Below are 24,011 nucleotides of genomic sequence, written 5' to 3'. Positions count from 1 at the left end.
GTGTGTATAAAATGATCCTTTACTAAACTTTATCAAAAACCTCTAATACTATAAAAATACACACATATAATAAAAAACAAGTGTTCAGTTACAACGTCAAGTAAGTTTACTACCTGCAACAATAGAAATCTTGCGGTTTTTGTCTTCAGCTTTAGCCACAGTTAAGTTTTTCCCTTAAGGGAATCATTATACCTCACCTTCCCCTAATTATAACCCATCTAAAAATCTGTCAGACTTATCATTTGTCAAATCTTTCACTTGGTCAAACAACTCTTGGGCGAATAACGTTTCGCAACGAACCATTAGGCAATTTAGGTACAAATCATTTTTAACATTCGGAAAGGGTACTTTTTTTTATTCATATTAGGACATTCTTACACAGATCGACTGACCGACTTTTTTTGATCGACTTTTTTTACTTATATAGTGGAAACTGGATAAGTGGAACCTGGGTAAGTGGAAAACCTCTTTAAGTGGACCCAAATTCTCGGTCCCAGTCCCTCGGGACAGAATTACCTCTATAAGAGGAATTTTGGGACCTCTATAAGCGGAATTCATTTTTTCGTAAATTTCTTATTTTTACCTCTGCAACTGGAAGCAGTCGTCTCCGAAACCTCTATGAGTGGAAAAGCTTGGCGTTATAAAATTTGTATTTTTAATAAACCACCACAAGGAGGGTAGTTTATTTCGTTAACATTATGGTTTGTGTTTAAACTATATACTTTGTATGAGATTACACATCGTTCAGTTTAGTTTTATCTGCGGTGCGGTGCCATGCTGTTAGATAAGCAATGCCTAAGCACACAATCAAGTATTTATCTCTTCGGGATAAATTAAAAAAAATCGGATTTTTTTCATTAAAGTACAATCGGTATATTGATTTATTTAACCATACTGGTTTCGTTTGCATAAATAAATATTAGGTTACTTCAAAACAAAGGAAAAATATTGTTTTGTATAACAGTATTGTAGGTTATTAACAGTATTGCTTTTTAAAGTCAGGATCACAAACCTATTTTTTGTTTATTTATATCTACATGCATATTAAATAAAATATACATATTCAATTGACCTCTATAAGCGACATTACTAGCACCGACAACTTCTATAAGCGAGAGCCTCTGTAAGTGAGAAAACGTTTTATTTGAACCTGGTTAAGTGGAAAACTGGATAAATGGAAAACCTGGATAAGCGAAACTAAACAGCCGGTCCCTTGCGATTCCACTTATCCAGTTTCCACTGTATAAAACATCCATCACCCTCCATCACTTTTCTTCCCTGTGAGAAGGGAACAAAGTAGCACTTTCCTGTTCAACGACTATGTTGCCAGTTTAATCATTTATGACAGCTTATAGCATATATCCAGTTAAGTGAGACGACGAGCGAAGAGAGGAGCAGCGTGTTAAGTTGGCCGTGAGCACACCGGAAAAAACTTTTAAAATGTGATAAAAATAAATTAAATAATATTCTTGTAAAAAAAGTAAGTAGGTAACTATTGAAAAAAATATTTACACCTTAGTAAAAACTGCATCCCTGTCAATAAATTTAGAAGTTCATAGAATTAGGCAATAAGTATTGCATATTTTTCGAAATACGCCATAAATATTGTTGGTGTTAAATAAAACATTTGGTATACAATAAACAACTAGTTGTAAAACAAACGCTAAGTAAAACATTCGACAGTGAAAGATTGGTTTTAAAAAAAAGGTCTTTTAGAAAAAAGGCCAAGCGTTAAGTTGGTAAATGTAAGGTTGGCAAATAATAGTTATTTGTTATACAAGGGGGCAAAGTTGTATTTTAACACACGAGAAGTAATAATATACATTTGCACCCGAGTGTAACACAAAAAATGCGTTTATCACTGCTTCCATCAGTAGTTCCACAGGTGGTATATCATCTTTAATACTAGATTCACCTACTTTTATCAATTTTAAAGCAGTTAATTTGACTTTATTCAAGCTCAAATTACTTTACCCACTAGTGGATACAATGCGTTTTTACCCGCTGGTATTAAAGGACAAAACACGTGTTTCCGAGCTAGTGAGGGGAAAAATAAAAAAACAATATGATAATTTGGGAAATGAACATTTGGCGGAATAAAATTCGGTGTAACGTAAATTGGGAATGATATTCGGCGATACAATTTTCGGCGATAAATAAGAGGACCCGTTAAACCTTTATTTATTAAAGTCGATAAATATCCAGTCGAAATAACGGGATTAGGGCACTGCGCCACAATAGTAAATTAAAGAGGTCCAACTTGGATACACCTTTACACGTACCTTTCCTTTACGCTAATTAAATTACAATATTAATTATTGCAGGCGTCCTAATAAAACTTTCAGAAGCAAAAATACCTTCCGTAGTCTCCACGATGTCGACCAAGCTATCGGACACCTTTGCTCAAACCCTATTTTTCTGGACCATCTTCGGGCTATGGGCGGGGAAAATACCTAACAAATATTACAAATACTTCTCTTTTATCTACCTAACGATTAACTTCGTCGTTTACAACGCACTTTTGACATTAAACCTCTATTACACGCCACTGAGAATCGAAACCCTTATTCGAGAAATCATTTTCTTCTTCACCGAAGTGGCGATTGGAACCAAAGTGTGTATGGTGCTTCTTAAGAAAAAGAAAATTCAAGACATATTCGATATGATCGATTGTGAAGAGTTCCAAGGAAATGATGATATTGGCCGGGAGATTATTACAAAGCACAAAGATTATTATAAAAAAAACTTCATTTTTTTCACTCTTACATCCCATTTCGCTTTTTTCTGTTTGGTGTTTATGCCTATAATAGGACATATGATTTATGATATGACTTTATACCTACCAATATGCCAGTATTATTTTCTTTCGGACGAAACAAAAAATTAGTATTTTGCGTTGAGTCACATTTATCAATCAGTTTTTATGTACGATCATATGATTTACAATCTGACCTGTGATAGTCTGATATCTGGTTATTTGGTAATATCAATAGCCCAAGTTAAGATACATGATTTAGAAAATTTGAAAGTAGACAAGTCTGACGGTGGCCGCATAGAATTGACGGACCGCGAGCAAAAACAAAGGCTGCGTAAAATTATTGATCACTATGGATTACTTTTAGAGTAAGTTACATTTAGATATGTTCGCGTACCTTGCCCATTTATTTAGCGGTTATAAATTTAAATATAAGTAATTAAAAAAAGCCAACCTAATAAATGTACCTATACCTACTTCTATCTTAAATTTACAAATATGCTTGTGACTAGAACTAATTAATAATTATACACGTACAGTCGTGGAATAGTTACAGTAATTAGACCATAACAATCTTCTGTGGGAGAGAATCCGGTTGCCAATTCATATTTTAAATTACTGTGTTATGATGTTATCAGATTTGTTCAGAGCCAAAAGTACTAATATTTATACCCATGTAAAAAAATAAATGTACCTTCATTGATATGTTATTGTCTGTATGTTATATGCCATCAAATTAGCTAAAAGTTTTCCAATACAACTGTGATGTTATGTTTAAGGGTAGGTAAAGAAATTATGATAGAATGATTATTTTATATGTCGGTGTATGAAGCATTTTGTCTAGCACTGTATGTTTCTTTTTATGGTATAAGTAGGTATGAGTATGTTATTTACATTCAAGGCCTTAATTATTAAACCCAATATATGTAGGTACATAAATTTTGTACATTAGAAGTAAGACTCCTTGGGATAGTCCCAAGACATTTCGAATAACGTCAGAGTCTTAAAGCTTGTCGACGATTTGAAGAGCTTATTGTGAGCCTATTGGAATAATTAAAGAATATGTTGAAGTTTGAGCTATCTGATAAAAAGTTAATTCGCCTATTTCTGAGAAAAGATGTGTAATTGTGTCAGCCAAAGCCCACGCCTTGTCTCAAAACGACCGTGCCTCGTTCCAGGTACTGCAAGGCGTTCCAGGACGTGATCGGAGTGCCGATGTTCATTCAGTTCGGGATTGGGTCCTCTATTATGTGCGTGTCCATGTGTGGAATGATCCTGGTGAGAAATTACCACCAAAGACGCTGGCAGCATTTCCTCGCTGGATTGTCAAGCTTAAATAAATATACTTAAATAAAAATGTTCCTTAAATCTAAATTTAAAATTTAAAGGTGGTTGAACACCCCCTTAAAATTTAAATAAAATTATGAAATATGGTGTATTACATACTCATAATAGGTGTAACAAAATGAGGGGGTGGCCCATTGAAAAAATAAACAAAGAAATTTTGGACCACCCTAATAAGTAAATATATTACAGATAACTTTATTACAATGATAATGTTATTTACCTACCTAGTGTTATCCGCCCGCTCGTTCTCAATTCTAATAAGTTTTTAGGGTCAAAAAGGTGCCTCTGAGTGAACTTCCACAATATTTCGCTACGATTCTTCCGTGTAAGGGATATTGGTCGAGGCCCTTGGCGTTCGCATTCCACCTCATCCGTCTTTTGATACCTTTCTATCCATCTTCAAACTGTTTTCCTCTACAATATAAACGAAAACGCATAAAAAAGCATATTTTAAGCAATACTGCAGTATAAATGCAACAATAAATATCTGTTACAATATTTGAATAACTTGAATCTTACCGTTATGCCCAAGTCTCGTGCAATTTTTTTATACTGGTTCTGTTCCCAAAGAACAACAACTTTGTTTTTATTATTAAATTAAAACGGGACTTAATCGCGTAAAACTTACGTTTTATATTTAACCCGACGTTTCGGACATGACATTACGTCCGTGGTCACGGGTAGACTGGCTGGGAGTTGTATCAACATCTTCTAGCTGTACGAGTTTTTCGAACTACCCGCACTTGATTGTCATCAGTCACTTTTACGCTAGGGTTGCCACTCTGCCTACATACAACACTCACGACATCCGATGGTATGAGACGGGAAGTTTTCTCACGTTTACACTTGCTAATCACTGGATTCCACGAAGATGAAATCCCTTGCCCTTCATTTTGATTGAAATTACGATGTTTCCTGATTTCAATCGCTTCACGTACTTTCCTGCTATAGTAAAGACGTTCAGTTGAAAGGACTTTGGGATTATGCAGTTCAATCCAGTGGTTCGGTCCTTTTTTTTTTTTTTTTTTTTTTCACGGAGTGGGAATGCTGTTGGACTAGTGGTTTAATAATATGAGTGAAGATCGTGTTAGTTTAAATCAATAACTTTGTTTTTTTTTTTAAACTTTGTTTAACGCACCATTCTTTCAGATTATGAGACGTTTACAAAAGATTATCAAAAAGGCAATTAATCTGTCATGTTATTAGCGAATCGGCAAGAAACGTAATGACTTTTATAAAGTTATTATTAAGTTACCCTAAACTACAGTGAACTAAATAAGACGAAAACATTAATAATTTTAAAGTCGACCTTAACCTGCAATTAATAAGCATGTCAACAACAGTTACTTTAATGAAGTAAAATAGCGGTAGGTTAACAATATTACTGTGGCCGACAAATTATTTTACGAGATGTAGACATCTCTTTACGAATTTGAACCTTATTGTTTAGCCAATTGAAGTGATACGTATTGCAGAGAATCGAGTAGCATCAACTTTTTCGGCCGCTTTATCAACTGTTCCGATAGCCTAGGGGCATAAGGGTCGGTATAAAGGTGGCTCTGCGCATGGTGAATGTGGATTGTGGGTGGGTTCAAATCCAGGATATTCACACTAAAGTGATGTCTTTTTGTAAGTTTTTCGCGTATGGCCAGTTCAGAAACGGACAAATTGAAATTAATAAAAACGTGCAAATAGAAATGTTTGAGTAGAATCGATGGATTCTCGAAAACCGGTTCAAGGCGGGGCGGGGCGCACGGGGAGAGGGAAACTACCGGGACGAGTACGTCACAGTAGGCACATCACGTGATACGCTCGCCGCCGGGCGATATCTTTACACTCAGGGGGTCCCCTTTTCTCTGCAGCTGACTGTACTATATGTTGGTATTCGCTATGAAAGTTAAGATGAGCCTACTAATTCCAACCTCTCGTTAAAGCCATTGACCCTGGACAGCTACATGTTCATGGTGGCTTACTTCACGGCCCTGAACCTGGAGATCCTCGCCCCAAGCTGGCTCGGCACTCAGCTCGAATACGAAGTAACTTTCTGCAATGTATGAGAGGCTAGTATAGGGTTAGGTCCGAGACAATAAGTTACTTATTCGAGGTTTTATTCCGGCCTGACTCGTGTGACACACGTCATCCGGTGTCTCGATGCCGACCTACATACATATAAGTACATCATAGTTTCCTATCGTAAACCACCTTGAGACCCGACTGGGCATTTGGCGAGAAGGGATAAGAAATAGTTATTTGTCATACAAGAGTGCAAAATTGTATTTTAACGCAGAGTGTGGAATTGAAAAACGAGCAAGCGAAAGGATTCTATAGAACCACGAGCGAAGCGAGTGGTTCGATAATAGAATCCTGAGCTTGCGAGTTTTTCAAAACACGAGAAGTAAAATACATTTGCACTCGTGTGTAACACAAAACTTTTCCCCTCACTATAGCCAGGAAAGTACAACGCAAAAAGCGCGTTTATCACTGCTTCCAGTAGTTCCACAGGTGGTAAAACATCTTCATCACTAGATTAACCCACTTTTATCAATTTTAAAGCAGAAAATTTGCCTCTATTCAAGGTCAAATTACTTTATGCACTAGTGGAAAAAATCCGCTTGTATTAAAGGACAAAACACGTGTTTCCGAGCTAGTGAGGGGAAAAAACTTTTTTTTTTAATATAATCAAATTAACTGCTTTAAAATTGATAAAAGTAGGTGAATCTAGTAATAAAGACGATTTACCACCTGTGGAACTACTGGAAGCAGTGATAAACGCATTTTTTTGCGTTGTAGTTTCCTTGCTATAGTGAGGGGAAAAGTTTTGTGTTACACTCGGGTGCAAATGTATTTTACTTCTCGTGTGTTAAAAAACTCGCAAGTTCAGGATTCTATTCTCGAACCACTCGCTTCGCTCGTGGTTCAACTATAGAATCCTTTCGCTTGCTCGTTTTTCAATTCCACACTCGGCGTTAAAATACAACTTTGCCCCCTTGTATAACAAATAACTATTATCTCTTCTCGCAAAAATGCCCGACTTGATTCGTACACATACTCGAAAGTCTCGAAACCCATGAGGTGATTGAGAAACCGACACTTTTGCAAGTAAGTATAGGTTCTAGGTATTTTCAGGAACCATTTATTTATTTACCATCTCTCTCGCTATATCGTAATCCTGCAAAGGATGCATATGGGGGAGGTGCAAGCACACATTACTCGCCCTTAGAGTTGGTCAAAAGGCGCCTAGCCTTCAGAGATAACATACACTAGGTAAATTTAGACGGGTACCTTGGCGGTCGGTGGTGTAGCAGTTTAGCGCGTTAGCCGCGGTAGTTGGAGACCCGGTTTCGATTCCCGGCTTTGCCACCGCGGGCTTGATCGCTTTTTCTTTAGTGTACGGTATCTATTTCAGTTTAAAATTGACTTATTGGTTGTCAAAAAGGCGCTATTTCCATAATTATCTTTAATCAAGGTGTCATTTGGATGCTGATTAAAAAATCTGACACTTACACCGGTGGAAAGGTCTATTATTATTTTATTTTTCTCCATTCCTTTTCTTCTCTCATTTTAGAGTCATGACTTGATGACGGCAGCGTACAGCAGCGAATGGTTGCCTTGTTCGGAGGGGTACAAGAGAGCCCTCAAGATATTCGTGGAGAGGGCCAAGCAACCCATCGTTATTACTGGAATTCCGATGTTCCCGCTATCACTAACCACTTACATATCAGTAAGTTCCTTAGCTAAGTTCCATAGCTATAAGAAAATCATCAAGCTATTCGTAGAACGAGCCAAGTCCTACCATTATTAGTGGAATTCCGATGTTCTCGGCATCACTGACTTAATAGAGAATTAAAAAAGTTCTTGTTGAGAAGTTGTTTCTACACCGTAGACGAAATTTTTTATAATGTATAGTAGGTATCTAGATTTAGCATTTTTATCGTACCATCGTATATAGTTTTAAGGTTTCAAACACAATACCTGTATTGTTTCTTGAATAAATATATGAGTATGAGTATGAGTACTTACATAACTTACAAATAGTGCGATAGGGATGTCCTGATGTTTTATCATTTATCGCGCGACCATACTTTGTCAATATGTGATTAGATTACACCAATTCTAAGAACTTTTTGATTCGCCCTCGTATCAGTTCGGTGACAGTGACACTTCCAGAAATTCTGAATTACGCATACTATGTTCGCTAAATATTCTTGCGAACAAAATTATATTTCTGCGTAAAATAAAGAAAATTATAATTATAAGAAATTGTACTTATTTAATAGAGGTATATTGCATTATCAAGGTATATTGACCTAAATGTGCCTAAACTACATCAAAAATGAGAGAAAAATAATATTATTTTTAAATAACGCAAAACGCAATACACGAAACGGAAAACACTAGGGGTGGATGTTCCGTTTCATACATTGTTTATTTAAAAGTAACTTTATATTTTTCATTATTTCTTGTCAAAGTATAAATTATTTTTCAAAAATATTTTGCGAACATAAATAGTACGCGTAATTCAGAATTTCTGGAAGTGTCACCGAATTCATCTAAAGTGAAAAACGGTATAGTGAGACAAAACTGACCTCTATAACTGGGATTAGCCTTTTTAATTTTATAGTCTCATTTACCTCTATTACTGGGACAGAGATTGATTTTACCTCTGTTACTGAGACTATATTTAAAAGATTACATTATCTTAATAGTTTCTCTAGAACTTTCTAGGCTTAGACTCTGTATCTGAGATACTGTCAATCTATGACCTCTCTAACTTGGACTTTATTGCAAATCAATTCTCATATTTTTACTTTGTTCATTCATAAATTACGCGATTTGTGTTTTGGCGAGTTTGAGGGTATTCGTATTTATTTAAGACTAGCTTTTACCCGCGGCTTCGCCCGCGTAATAAAAGTATTCTTATTGAAACGTTTACAAAAAATAAGATTTTCATTTGGATCCGTAGGTTTCTTTGTAGGTACATCTGTCCGCGATTATTTCGATTAAGGTAAAGCGGGGCAATTTTCGCCTAGGGGGCCATTGTAACTGATCTATTTGCTGTACGGTCAGCCAAGAACCTTACACTGCTTTTTGGCTGACTGTACCTTACACATATTACTATTGTTTTAAAAGAAATTCTTGCAATGATTTTAGAATTGTTACACAGCGACCACAGCGTAGGTAGTAGGTACGAATATGTATGTATTTTACCTATAATAAATATTTATACTGGGGAAACTTCATACAACCCACATAGCCAGTATCTCGACGCTATGGTCGGTAGGGTAAAAAGTACTTCCTTGCATTATCGCTTACAATTTTTTCAATTTTGCTTATACTTATTGCAAACGTAAACATATAAGCAAGGCAAGCAAACAACGATCTTCTTACAGCACATTGAATGTAATAGTTATTACGGATGCAGGATACTCGCCGATGCCTACTTAAATACTAATCCCTTCCCACTGAGCCACCTGCATTTTACACTGCCTAGAAATCGATTGCCGACCGATTATTCCGACTTCAATCCCTATTCTTATCCCCGTCCCTATCTTTATCCTTGTCCCCAACCCCGTCCCCGTCCCGTCCCTGCCCCCGTCTCTCCCCTATCCCTATCCCCGTCCCCATCCCCTATTTAATCCCAATCCCAATCCCTATCCCTATCCCTATCCCTATCCCTATCCCTATCCCTATCTCGATCCTAACCTCATGTAGTGATGACGCAAACATAAACCAAGACGTAAATTATATTTTAAATAATGTAACAGAATGGATGGAAGACCATAATTTAAAACTAAATATTTATAAGACTAAAATCATACAATTTAGGCCTTATCAGAAAACCCCCTTATCACAACATTTTGACATAAATGGAACAAAATTGGATTTCGTGGACTCCGCAAACTTACTGGGTTTCGTTATTGACTCAAATATTAATTGGAAGGAACATGTAGCCAAAATTAAATCAAAACTATCATCTTTCGTGTACGCATTAAAAGAAATAAAAAGATCAACTGACTTCAACTCTGCGATTACAGCTTATTACTCCTATGCCTATTCTTGGCTTACATACGGCATCATACTATGGGGTAACAGTACAGACGTCAAGGATCTTTTTATTCTGCAGAAAAAGTGTGTGCGGATACTAGCAAACATAAAAATCCCAGAGAGCTGTAGTCCTTATTTTAAAAAATTTAATATGTTAACCTTAGTTTCTGTATACATTTACGAGGTATGTAAATTTGTAAGAAAAACCCACAGCTGTACACGTCAATTATAGATCAGACCCGCCGTTATGAATCTAGGTTCAAAAATAACCTAGTTCCTGTATCAGGGTCTACAATGAAATTGCATAGTGACAGTCCACACTCCACGTCTATCAAGATATACAACAAATTAAGTAATAAATTAAAAGAAGAAAAAAATATAAATACCTTCTTAAACAAACTAAAAAATCTATTAATAGGGAAATGTTACTATAATCTACAAGAGTTTTTGCAAGACAAAGAAATTTAAAATTAAAACTATTTAATATACTTAACTATGAAAACATGCATTACTTTGTTAGCGCCATTAATATTTAGGCAATATAATATATTATGTAGAATTATTTATTGTGGTTAAGTTTTGTATATATTGTTTTATTGTTAATTAGTATGTATTTTCATTAGGATAGATTAGTATATAAGTTCTAGATTATAAGATAATCTGCTATGCCCTAACAGGGTGTCATGTAACGTGTACCCATTTTTATGTATACTTATGTGAAAGCATGAATAAATGAATATGAATATGAATATCCCTATCCCTATCCCTATCCCTATCCCTATCCCTATCCCTATCCCTATCCCTATCCCTATCCCTATCCCCATCCCCATCCCTATCCCTATCCCTATCCGTATCCGTATCCGTATCCGTATCCGTATCCGTATCCGTATCCGTATCCCTATCCGTATCCCTATCCGTATCCCTATCCCTATCCCTATCCCTATCCCTATCCCTATCCCTAACCCTATCCCGTCCCCGTCCCCGTCCCCGTCCCCGTCCCCGTCTCTGTCCCTGTCCCTGTCCCTCTGTCCTTGCCCCTGTCAAATTATCATGCTAGGAGGTGAAAACTAAACCTATACTTATGGCTATTTTGGATATTTTAACCCCGTTTCACAACAACAGGGGAGAAAATTTCTTTTCTACCTCGTTAGATTTTAAAATCGTTGTATTTATCGTGATCAGCGACCCGATAAACCATAAAAACGATACCCATATTGTGTTTTTGACTTTACCCCCTTTGCACCCCTTTAGGGGTCAAATTTTCAAAAACCTGAAACATGTATTTAGTCATATGTATTTAGGAATCCTCCTGTGAAGTTTCGAATAAAATAGTCAAACTAATCTTGTTTCCCCATACAAACTTTGGACCCTCATTTCACCCTTTTAAGAGGAGAATTTTGAAAAATCCTTTCTTAGTGCTCCTCTACGCCATATAAGGAACCTATGTTCCAAATTTGAAATCTCTAGGACCAGTGGTTTCGGCTGTGTGTTGATATGTCAGTTAGTCAGTCAGTCAGTTTCTTCTTTTATATATTTTTTGATATTTAAACCCCATTGCACTATAACAGGGGAGAAGGTATTTCACTTCCACCTCGTTAGATTTTAAAAGCGTTGGTTTTATGGTGATCAGCGACCCGATTAATCATAAAAACGTTACCCATATTGTTTTTTGACTCACCCCCTTTTCACCCTTTTAGGGGTAAAATTTTCAAAAACCTGAAACACGTCTTGAGTCATATGTTTTTAGGATCCCTCCTGTGAAGTGTCGAATAAAACAGTGAAACTAACATTGTTTCCCCATACAAACTTTGAACCCCCATTTGACCCCCTTAGGAGGCGAATTTTGAAAAATCCTTTCTTAGTGCTCATCTACACTATATAAATAACCTACGTGCTAAATTTGACATCTCTAGGACCAGCGGTTTCGGCTGTGCGTTGATATGTCAGTCAGTCAGTCAATATCTTCTTTTATATATTTTTTTGATATTTAAACCCCATTGCACCACAACAGGGGAGAAGGTATTTCACTTCCGCCTTGTTAGATTTTAAAAACGTTGTATTTATCGTGATCTGCGACCCGATAAACCATAAAAACGATACCCATATTGATTTTTTGACTTTATCACCCCTTTTCACCCTTTTAGGGGTTAAATTTTCAAAAAACCTGAAACACCTATTCAGTCATATGTCTTAAGGAATCTTCCTGTGAAGTTTCGAATAAAATAGTCGAACTAATCTTGTTTCCCCATACAAACTTTGAACCCCCATTTGACCCCCTTAGGAGGTGAATTTTGGAAAATCCTTTCTTAGTGCTCCTCTACACTGTATAAGGAACCTACGTGCCAAATTTGAAATCTCTACGACCAGCGGTTTCGGCTGTGCGTTGATATGTCAGTCAGTCAGTCAGTCAGTCAGTCAGTCAGCTTCTTCTTTTATATATTTAGATTAATTAAAACTCATCATCGTCATCCGCCTTGCGTTATCCCGGCATTTGCCACGGCTCATGGGAGCCTGGGGTCCGTTTTGACAACTAATCCCAAAATTTGGTGTAGACACTAGTTTTTACGAATTCGACTGCCATCTGATCTTCCAACCCGAAGGGTAAACTTGACCTTATTGGAATTAGACCGGTTTCCTCACGATGTTTTCCTTCACCGAAAAGCGACTGGCAAATATCAAATTACATTTCGCACATAAATTCCGAAAAACTCATTGGTGCGAGCCGGGGCCCGCGACCTCCGGAACAAAAGTCGCACGTACTTACCGCTAGGCTACCAGCGTTTTTTTTTCCACTTTTAAATTTATTCTAAGCCTAACGGCATCGATTGCAGACGTTTCTGCTAATCAGAAGTTAAAAATTTAGCATGGTTAGCGCATCGTAACTGGTGAATTTCCAATATGACTTGGAACTCCGGTTGCCGTTTAAGAAGTTTAATACTCTTACGGTAGATGTTGCTACGGGTCCCATTGACCTTAGTAGTGGAAAATTTCGCTGGCTTGGTTGAAGTCTTGGTGGCTCAGTTGGCAGAGCGCTGGAGTATCGATCCAGAGGCCGTGAGTTCAAGTCTCACCCAAGGCAGACATTTTCCACTTTTAAATTTATTCTAAGCCTAACGGCATCGATTGCAGACGTTTCTGCTAATCAGAAGTTAAAAATTGAGCTTATTCCTGCTTCGCAATGGTTCGGATTCTCAAAGACCGACAAGAGGTCGCTTAATATATATTATGTACCCAATGGAATATATTTTAAAATATATTCTACTTATTCACCAATAATTGCACCTACATGGATAGAAAAATAAACATAGAATATTATTTATCAGGGCAAGCGAAGCGAGCCCTACACTATCCCACAATCTACCTTTATAATATTCTACCAAATATATTGCATTTGGCATTTTAAAATTATCACTATATCCTACTTATTCACTACATTAGTTGCTCGCTAATAATACAACTTTGCCCCCTTGTATAACAAATAACTATTTCTCAAACATGGTATGAAATATTGATGTTATGTGCCCTATAATTGGCAGCGAAGTATGACGTTGCAGGTGCGGCTAGGACGATTGATAGATAATGGAATTTCATACAAACCTTGCAGGCCAAGGCCGGCAAAGTCCTCTTTTTTAATTTCCAAACACAGATAATTGTGACATAACATCCAGGTATTTAGCCAATTAAAAAACTATAAGGGGCTTTATAGACGTGCCGACTGCAACTGGTACGGGCCCTAGACAATATTTGACCTTGGGTGCGTTTTCATACAAAAAAAAATTTTTCGTTTTTTTTTTGAATTTTTTTTTAACTTTTTGATTTTTTATAAGCGTATACGGGGCATCAAAGGGGAACGAAAATTCGATTATTTTTGCGCTACGACGCACCGTTTAGGAGATACAGCCATCCAAAGTTACTATTTTCAGTAGACTTTATTTATTTCATACCATGTTTGAGAAAAGCACTATACATACCTCGGCGGGAAATGGGGTTGCCCGCCTAAGACCTATCCGGCCTCGCTTCGCTCGGCCGTCTATATGTCTTCGGCCGGCAACCCCCTTTGTCCCGGCCTCTGTAGTAATGTACTATTTCTAACTATATAGGTTACTAATATACACGTAAGATGAGGAAAGCGAATAATTTTAACAGCGTATCCTGATCTTATTAGAAGAGTAAAATGTCATAGACTTTTCTGTATCTCGCCTACTTTCAGAATTATAAACATTTAAAAAAATAACAATTACTTATTATTTCTCAGAACAAAACGCTGTTTGATGGCGATGACGCTGTTTGATGATCGGAAGTGTGAAGGCCAGACACACTTCTCCTTATTGACCATCTTGTATTTTTTTTTAATCTATTGAATACTGATGAATTTAATTTCATATTTAAACATTCTCGATTCTTCAGAAGCCACGAGACTTTTCTAGAAAGTGGTTACTTTTTGTTTACGTCGCAAATATGAAAACAAAACTTCGAAATATGAATAATATTTCAAAAGCGATTAAATGTTTAAAAGTGTACTTTTGCTACCGACTGTACGAAACATTTTCGTCTTTCTGTGTAGGTACATTTTCCTTAATATTTCCAATGGTACAAACCTGTTACAGTATCTATTGGCGTATTTGAGGGACCCTGAGTTCATTCAGTCGACTACAGTATCATAAAAAAAAATTAAAAAGTGCAAACAATTTTTTTTTAATGTGAGTATGCCGATATTTTAATAGTTATTTGTTATACAAGGGGGCAAAGTTGTATTTTAACGCCGAGTGTGGAATTGAAAAACGAGCAAGCGAAAGGATTCTATAGTTGAACCACGAGCGAAGCGAGTGGTTCGAGAATAGAATCCTGAACTTGCGAGTTTTTTAACACACGAGAAGTAAAATACATTTGCACCCGAGTGTAACACAAAACTTTTCCCCTCACTATAGCGAGGAAACTACAACGCAAAAAAATGCGTTTATCACTGCTTCCAGTAGTACCACAGGTGGTAAATCGTCTTTATTACTAGATTCACCTACTTTTATCAATTTTAAAGCAGTTAATTTGATTATATTCAAGGTCAAATTACTTTACCCACTAGTGGATAAAATGCGTTTTTACCCGCTGGTATTAAAGAACAAAACACGTGTTTCCGAGCTAGTGAGGGGAAAATGAATTAATTAATTAGAAATACTTTATATCCGGCTAGATAAAGTGTATTCAAATAATTAATTTCAATGAAAATGAAAAATGAAAAATGAAAATGATTTATTTTATAAAAAAAAATCAACATTGCTAAATACATAGTTGTCGAGTCCTCCTAGTGGGTACGAAGTACCTGTATCAGGAGACCTCGCTCTTCCAGAATTACAGTTTATGATCTTTTACTATATGGTACATTTTTTATTTCTAATATACTATTGAGATGAACAGGTAAGTGGTAAGTGCTTTATTTGTTTATACAATACAATTTTCTTATAATAAGTAGCATGCAGTTGTGTGTTCGCGCGTATGCAAGTGTATGTGTGTGTGTGTGTGTGTGTGTGTGTGTGTGTGTGTGTGTGTGTGTGTGTGTGTGTGTTTAGTTTTATTGGTTATTTACTAATCAAATCCTCAGTAGCTTTGTAGTCAAGCTCACCTAGCCAATTAGTTATTGTTTTTTTGCAATCGTATCTATTTAGGGGGTATATATTAATTTCCTTATTTATCTTATTGTATATAATTGCAGACTGTACCTCAAATTGCCTTCTCTGAAATGCTGAATTGCATCTAGGTAGGGATATAACTCTGTGATTCCTTCTTTGTGTTAGCAAATTAGGATTAAATGGTTGTACTCACGTTATTATATCGCTATTGCTGCGACATGTTTCAGGCCAATGTGTCGACATGTGTCTGCGGAGTTTAGCCGTCGCGTGAACTCCTATATGCCTGAAGAGGGGCCTCCGAATTGGCCCGAAACATGTCGCAGCAATAGCGATATAATAACGTGAGTACAACCGTATTTAAATTAATTATTTGAATATGTCTCACGAAAGTTTAACGTGTATAAAGTGTATTCTCAAGGCGAACTCGAAGTCCTTCGATATTTGACGGAGCGTAAAGAAGAAACTACACTCAATATGACCAAAGATTTATTTTAGTAAAATTTAGTTTTGTAAACACAACGATCAAATCTATTGGTTACATTGACAACAAATAATTATTATTTTCAGAAATATATAAAAATACGTTAATGGAATTATATGTGCATAACTGTACCTACCACAAATAAAAAACAAATAATTTAATTTTCATTCGGTATCACAATTTAGAATTTCTCGTGCATATTAAAATGCTGTATGTCAGTATTGAAATGCGGCGTTTTAGCAAATGTTCCTTTCCTATTGAGACAGCTAATAATACCTAAATAAAAAATAAATAAATATAAAATATAATTCGAGGGTTTACTGGTGAAACCCGATAAGTTGAGCAAACTGGTTTTTGAAATTCGAACTAGGTATATGCCATTTTCCACAATGTTGTTATTTCAAGAACAAATTATCTCGATTTATCGGGTTTCACCAGTATATACTTATAAATAAAAAATATAAATAAATACTAAATAAAAAATGTATAACTAATGTATATATAAATAAAAAATATAAATAAATTATAATTAGTGTTTACAAATTTCGTCACCTAATAGGCCTTATTTACGGTTGAATTTGTTACGAAAAACCTAACTAATTTATTATTAAGAAGACCACCACACATGACATAATGAATTAATATTTGTTAATCGATTCTTTTACCAATTGGGTATAGGTGCAGCTGCCCGTAGCTTCACAAGGAACGGTGATCGGTTGCAGCTTGATTTGATCAGCCTGGAATTGTAAACAATTTATGGCATGTGCGATTATGAAGTAGGTACCTACACCTACCAATTATCCCTTAGTGCGTTTTCACATTATCCGATACGATATCGGATGTCGGAAGGATTTCAATGGAAAAAATTCAAGATGGCGCCTCTAATGTATGGCATATCGGTCCTAATCCTACATTTTGAGGTGGTTCGCTTTCCATACAAAAAACAACATCCATTTGTTAAGTCATTACCAGAGATCGGACGGATTTGCGACATTCTTAGTGACTTACGTCATTTTAATGACTTTTAGTATGAGATGACGCACAAAATTCCGATCTCTGGTCATTATACACAATATAACTAAATAAAAATATGCGCGTCTATCTACTTTAGGATTTTCATTTTCGCGAAATTAAAAGTAAAGTAAAGTTAGAAAAAGAAGAATATTTTTAAATAAGTAATTACTAGTCAAGAGCCAAGTGTCAGTGATGACAATGTCAACTAAGGCTCCGCGCACACGGGCGACAAAGTTGCTCGGCGACTTTTTTGTCTCTGTCGTCACCCCTTGCGACAGTCTCCGAGGTGCGCACACGGGAACGACAGCGACGTAACCACAGACTACTAAAAAGCTATTACCATAGACTAATTCTATTATCTTTGGATATTTCGGATGCAACTTTTTCTTTTTTCATGAAATTGAGAGCCTATCTAAAATAATATTTTGGTACTTCAGAATGAGTGTTTAAAAGTTTTGATGATTTTATAACCCGGCATCGTTTTTTCTTAATATTGTCGGAATATTCTTTTAAATTCTTGTCATATAAAATCAGTCTTTCCTCTACTTCTTCAATTAAAAGACAGATATCAATGTCGTCTTCAACAATCTGCATTTAAAATTATCTTTTTTTCGAATAACTGGCAACATTGACAACCGACCGACGACTGTTTTGTCGCCGTGTGCGCACTTGCATTGAAACCCATAGGGAAGGAGACAGTTGCGTCGCAGGCCTGTCGTCGACCCCTACGACAAAAAAGTTGCGTCGCACCGTGTGCGCACCTTCATACTAGCCCATAGACCGAGCGACGGAGACAAAACTGTTGCGTCGCCCGTCTGCGCCCAGCCTAAAAATGCGCGAAATATGACGGCTCTGTGTCTGTACACAAAATTTGGCACGCACATTTACGTAAAATTAATAAAAAAATCACATGGATTTGTCCATGATTTCTGTATGAAACAATGTATTTCATTTAATATCGCGACAATGGATAATGTAAAGTAGATGTATGCGCATATTATTATTTAGTTGTAGTGTGGGGTGACTAAATAAATGGGTTGTTTTTTTGTATGGAAAGCGAACGGCACGCCACAGACAGTCTTAAAAATTCATAATCTTAGAAAAGATTTGTATGCAAACTGACAGTTCAAACTGACACTGACAGATCTGTCAGTGTCAGTTTGCATACAATTTTTTTTTTCAGATTATGATTTTTTCAGACTGTCTGTTGCCGGCCAACCACCTTAACCGAAATAAAATATTACGATATTTTATTATGACTTAAAAACAGCAAAAAATATTTTTAAAGTATACTTTTACGTAATCAGGCGAAAACAACGCAGTCATGTTAATCTATAGATTTTCTATGCATCAGGTCATTCTATTCGAAAACAACATTTTCTGACTTTTTAAGTATGAAGGCATAAAGTTCAATATGTCAGTGATTGTTTAGACATGCAGTAAAAGGTTCAAATTCTATGACGTCACAACATCGCTGACAGCGTTTTCGGTGGCCAAAATAAGTGAAAAATTACACACATTTTTAATCGAAAATACGCAGTCATCATACACTTTTAATACCCAAAATCTATAAATATTGGTTTATTATAAATTTAAAAGTGGAAAATGTCTGCCTTGGGTGAGACTTGAACTCACGGCCTCTGGATAAATCAAGTCTCACCCAAGGCAGACATTTTCCACTTTTAAATTTATTCTAAGCCTAGTGGCATCGATTGCAGACGTTTCTGCTAATCAGAAGTTAAAATTTGGTTTATTATGTCAAATACTCCAGAAAACAATAATTTATTGTGCCAAATTTGACATGAGTCCAGTAGCCTATACAAGGCTTGTACCTTTCGAGAACCGGGCCCCGCGAGCAGGGACGTATCGCATTGGACGAGCCTATGACGATACGTTCCCGCCGGCGCCGCGCCTGTGCAGTCCGGCAGCCGCTATCCGGAGCGTTACGAATAACATTTTTTATGTGCTTAATTTTCTAAATTGTGTAACAAACTTGCCAATTCGCTCATGTTATTTACGTTTGTGTGACCATAGATTAAATATAAGAAGAACATACCATCCCATACATTAAAATGCGACCGCCAGAACGCGCATACACTACACCACAGATAGATGGCGCCACAAAAAAATGTCTTGTAGCTTTCGATTTTACTTGTGGATGGCGTTAAGTGTCACTTTTGACATAGATTTATAGCTCGAAAGTAACACTTAACGCCAATCTACAAATAATCGATGGCAACAAGGCATTTTTTTGTGGCGCCATCTATATGTGTGGTGTAGTGTAGGCGCGTTCTTAGGCGGTCGCATTTTAATGTATGGGATGGTATATTATGATCTTCTTATATTTTAATCTATGGTGTGACACAATAGTGTAACGAATTCCACTCAAAATAGCCTCAATCCGAACCCAAAACGAGCTAGCTGATAGCGCTACAAGATTGTATAAATATAGAAACCGGTTTCGGCATAGGTAAGTATAGGTACATAAAAAAACTTACCTCTACCTATTTATTAATACTCATTAAATCTAAGGGGGAGCATGGCACAGTGTGAACTATGGTTAGTTTTACCTCAGCCGCGGTCCTCTGCAGGCCGTCCGCGCGGCCGGCTCTCATGTAGTCGGCCACATTCTCCTCAATCGCAGACGCCGATGCCTGCAAAACACAATTTATTTATTATTTATTTATTTACTTAATAAGTTTACACGGCATTACAGCATAAAACACCAATACACCGAATAAACTATCATGGACAAAAAATATACAATAAAAAAAAAATATTACAACGACCGTGGAAGGCCTACAATGGCACCATTGCCTACTTACATGTCAAGGGCACAATGGAGCCACTGAAAACCTTACTTAAAAGTCATCATCATCCTCCTTGCGTTATCCCGGCATTTGCCACGGCTCATGGGAGCCTGGGGTCCGCTTTGACAACTAATCCCAAGATTTGGCGCAGGCACTATTTTTACGAAAGCGACTGCCATCTGACCTTCCAACCCGAAGGGTAAACTAGATCTTATTGGAATTAGTCCGGTTTCCTCCCGATGTTTCCCTTCACCGAAAAGCGACTGGCAAATATCATTTGACATTTCACACATAAATTCCGAAAAACTCATTGGTGCGAGCCGGGGTTCGAACTCGCGACCTCCGGAACGAAAGTCGCACGTACTTACCGCTAGGCTACCAGCGCTTCCTTAAGATTTGTGTATCTAAGTTATAATATTGGAGAATTCCACGGGCTGTCCCGTACAAACGCGTTATATTTCGTGTTGCGATTTTTTTAGCTTAAAGCAGGCGATAATTTTTCAGTGAAAAATTCTGCAGTTTGCCTTAGATAAAGATCCTATCAGACTAGCCATTTTGCAGAAAATTCGCTTTTGAACAGGACAATGGTTGACTATTTCATGCAATGCTCCTATTACAGCTTAAGGGTGCTTTCGAGAAAAACGTCAAAATAATGTAAAATTGATAGTTTTAGTCGGTGAAATACAATTACTTTCCGTTATTTAATTTGTTTATTTGTTTATTTATTAAATATAGCAACTATTCTTACAGGCTAATCCTAATACAATAGTGCCTAAAATTAAATTATCCTTACATTTACTTAACTAAAATTTTTTATACAATCATATGCCAATATTACACACAAAATATCAAAATTAAATACATTATTTTTTTATTTCATTCACATTATTAGTATTACACATACACAATACACATAAACATATTTTTGTCAATTCCCACATGGGGCAATAAAAAAGGTCTGTCCTGTCGGCAACGAGATTCAGTATGTGCAAGGCACGGCTGAAAGGTGCTTTACGCAGTAGGTTCGTCCTGCCGGTTACCTCTGCCAGCAGGCGCGGTAGTCTTCGCCGCTCGGTGTACCGGTCAGGCACGCACAACTTAATGTTCTGCAAAAGGTACGGGTTGCAGACACTACCACGGAGAATCCGAAGCAAGTAACACGCAAGGGCCAGATTCCTACGGGTTTCTAATTTGTCGTAACCGACCATGCCAATTACAAACAGAGTAGGGTACATCAGCGGATAAAAAGGATACACTCCATACAATTTCCAGTATAAGTACCTTGTAAACTTATTCTGTATCCTTTCTATCATGATGTTGTATTTGGCCTCATGTGGAGCCCATACTACCGCGTTGTGTTCTAACTGGCTTCTGACTAGGGCATTGTACAGCGCCGAAACTGCTTTCACGTTCGAGAAGCCCACTGCTCGGCGCAGTACAAAGCCCAGAATTTTGAAAGCCTTTTTGCACACACTGACAATATGGTCTCTGAAGCCAAGGCTACTATCAATGCACACTCCCAAGTCTCTCACTGAGTCCACTCTTTTTAGTTCTGCCCCTGCCACTTTATACCCGTGGTTGAGAGGTGTTTTTGATCGGGTGAATGTGATAGTGACGCATTTATCCACATTAAATTGCAGCTTATTTCTCTGGCTCCACTCCACTACTCTGTCTATATCCTGCTGTAGACGCTCACAGTCTTCCTCATTTTTTATAGCCAAGAGCAACTTGAGGTCATCCGCGAACAGTAAGCATTTAGCATCTTGGACCACTTCTGGTAAGTCATTTATCATAATAATGAACTCCAGCGGTCCCAAGTTACTGCCCTGACTTACACCGGTTCTTGTAAAATACGGCTGAGACTGACAATCTGCGTAGTCTACAAATTGTTGCCGGTCCCTCATGTAGTCAGCCAAAAAGTGTAGCAACTTGGGAGTGCAGCCCACCGCCGCCATCTTTGACAACAAGAGATCATTATCTACCACGTCGAATGCTTTCCTGAAGTCAAAGTACGCGGCGTCAACCTGCACCCCCGCGTCGACTTGGGGTAGCACGTATTGCATGGCATTCAGCAGATTGCTTGAAGTGCTTCGTGCCTTCCGGAACCCGTGCTGTGCTTCAGTCAACTGCGCTGATACCTGGTCCCGGATACTGCGTTGCACCGCCGACTCAAACACCTTAGCGGGCGTGGAAAGTATGGCTACGGGTCTAAAGTCACTTACATCCGACCCTCCCCCCCCTTTAGGTATAGGGATAACTCGCGTTACCTTCCAACGCTTCGGGAAATATGACCTCTCTAGGCATATGTTAAATATGTGAAGGAACGGTTCCTCCAAAACTCTGCCGCAGTCCTTCACAACGAACGCAGGAATTCCGTCCGGCCCCGCCGAGCGCTTCGGTTTAAGCGCCACAAGCGATTAATAGATATATTTAATTCAAGTTTCAATTAGAGCATCTCATTATCTTGATACTTATCACGCAGGGACCGGCCCGCTATCCCTTATACGGGGTTTTGTATGGGTATTTCGTTAGGCTTAACTTACCCTACCCTTTTGACGCGATACCCTTTCATTTTGCTTTTAAAGCCCTAACGAAAGCGCTTACCTAAAATAGCCCAATACCCTTTCAAAACCCTTATCATCGGCTCAGCCTAACGCCATAAGGGTGAGCCTTATATTGGGTTTTATTTGCTTTCCCTTATAGATCATATCGTGCGAGTTTAAATCCTGTACCTCGCTCATAAAGCACACATTACTCCGAACGAAATAACATACGATCGTTACCTATGGCGGCACTGTGTGTGATATTTGCGCGTTTCTGTTTAATGGAAACGGCTGTAGATAAAATAAGGTTCAATTTTCAATACCAAATACTTATAGTTATGATAGGCTCCTGCTTTGCTCGGGTGTAACACAGGCAAACGCTGCTTTTTAGGGTTCCGTAGTCAACTAGGAACCCTTATAGTTTCGCCATGTCTGTCTGTCCGTCCGTCCGTCCGCGGATAATCTCAGTAACCGTTAGCACTAGAAAGCTGAAATTTGGTCCCAATATGTATATCAAATCAATCACGCCAACAAAGTTCATAAATAAAAACCGGCCAAGAGCGTGTCGGGCCACGCTCAGTGTAGGGTTCCGTAGTTTTCCCTATTTTTCTCAAAAACTACTGAACCTATCAAGTTCAAAACAATTATCCTAGAAAGTCTTTATAAAGTTATACTTTTGTGATTTTTTTCATATTTTTTAAACATATGGTTCAAAAGTTAGAGGGGGGGGGACGCCTTTTCCTTTAGCAGCGATTATTTCCGAAAATATTAATATTATCAAAAAACGATCTTAGTAAACCCTTATTCATTTTTAAATACCTATCCAACAATATATCACATGTTGGGGTTGGAATGAAAAAAAAAATCAGCCCCCACTTTACATGTAGGGGGGGTACCCTTATAAAACATTTTTTTCCACTTTTTATTTTTGCACTTTGTTGGCGTAATTGATATACATATTGGTACCAATTTTCAGCTTTCTAGTGCTTACGGTTACTGAGATTATCCGCGGACGGACGGACGGACGGACGGACGGACGGACGGACGGACGGACGGACGGACGGACGGACGGACAGACAGACATGGCGAAACTATAAGGGTTCCTAGTTGACTACGGAACCCTAAAAATGGCAAAAATGTTTTATTAGGGTACCCCCCCCATGTAAAGCGGGGGCTGATTTTTTTTTTTCATTCCAACCACAACGTTTTTTTTTTTTTTTTGAGGTGAGTGATGGGAGTTTAGAGGAATCCTCTATCATATCCACAAGAAATGACGCCGGGATGTCCCGGAGGGACATCCCGGGGAAAACAACCACAACGTGTGATATATTGTTGGATAGGTATTTAAAAATAAATAAGGGTTTACTAAGATTGTTTTTTGATAATATTGAT

The 24,011-nt window shown here is 37.5% G+C and overlaps 1 protein-coding gene across 2 annotated transcripts in view; it reads right to left on the bottom strand.

The window, feature by feature from the left end:
- LOC125231099 (trichohyalin-like) overlaps window positions 1-24,011 on the bottom strand; it is a 61,942-nt gene that overhangs the window by 9,756 nt on the left and 28,175 nt on the right. Inside the window, exons 14-16 of one of the 2 annotated variants that reach the window (XM_048136446.1) lie at window positions 19,837-19,920; window positions 16,845-16,989; window positions 16,670-16,804 (exon numbers count right to left, since the gene is read on the bottom strand). In XM_048136446.1, the coding sequence (XP_047992403.1) occupies window positions 16,891-16,989; window positions 19,837-19,920 (183 nt within the window). In that variant the 3' untranslated portion in view covers window positions 16,670-16,804; window positions 16,845-16,890. Of the gene's footprint in view, window positions 1-16,669; window positions 16,805-16,844; window positions 16,990-19,836; window positions 19,921-24,011 lie in introns of those variants that run through there. The other variant, XM_048136445.1, reaches the window with a different exon arrangement.

This window comes from Leguminivora glycinivorella, chromosome 11 (genome assembly GCF_023078275.1).
Source record: "Leguminivora glycinivorella isolate SPB_JAAS2020 chromosome 11, LegGlyc_1.1, whole genome shotgun sequence".
NCBI classification, from domain to species: Eukaryota; Metazoa; Arthropoda; class Insecta; order Lepidoptera; family Tortricidae; genus Leguminivora; species Leguminivora glycinivorella.
The sequence above is the reverse complement of the archived record's forward strand: the minus strand, read 5'-3'. Positions and strand labels throughout refer to the sequence as shown.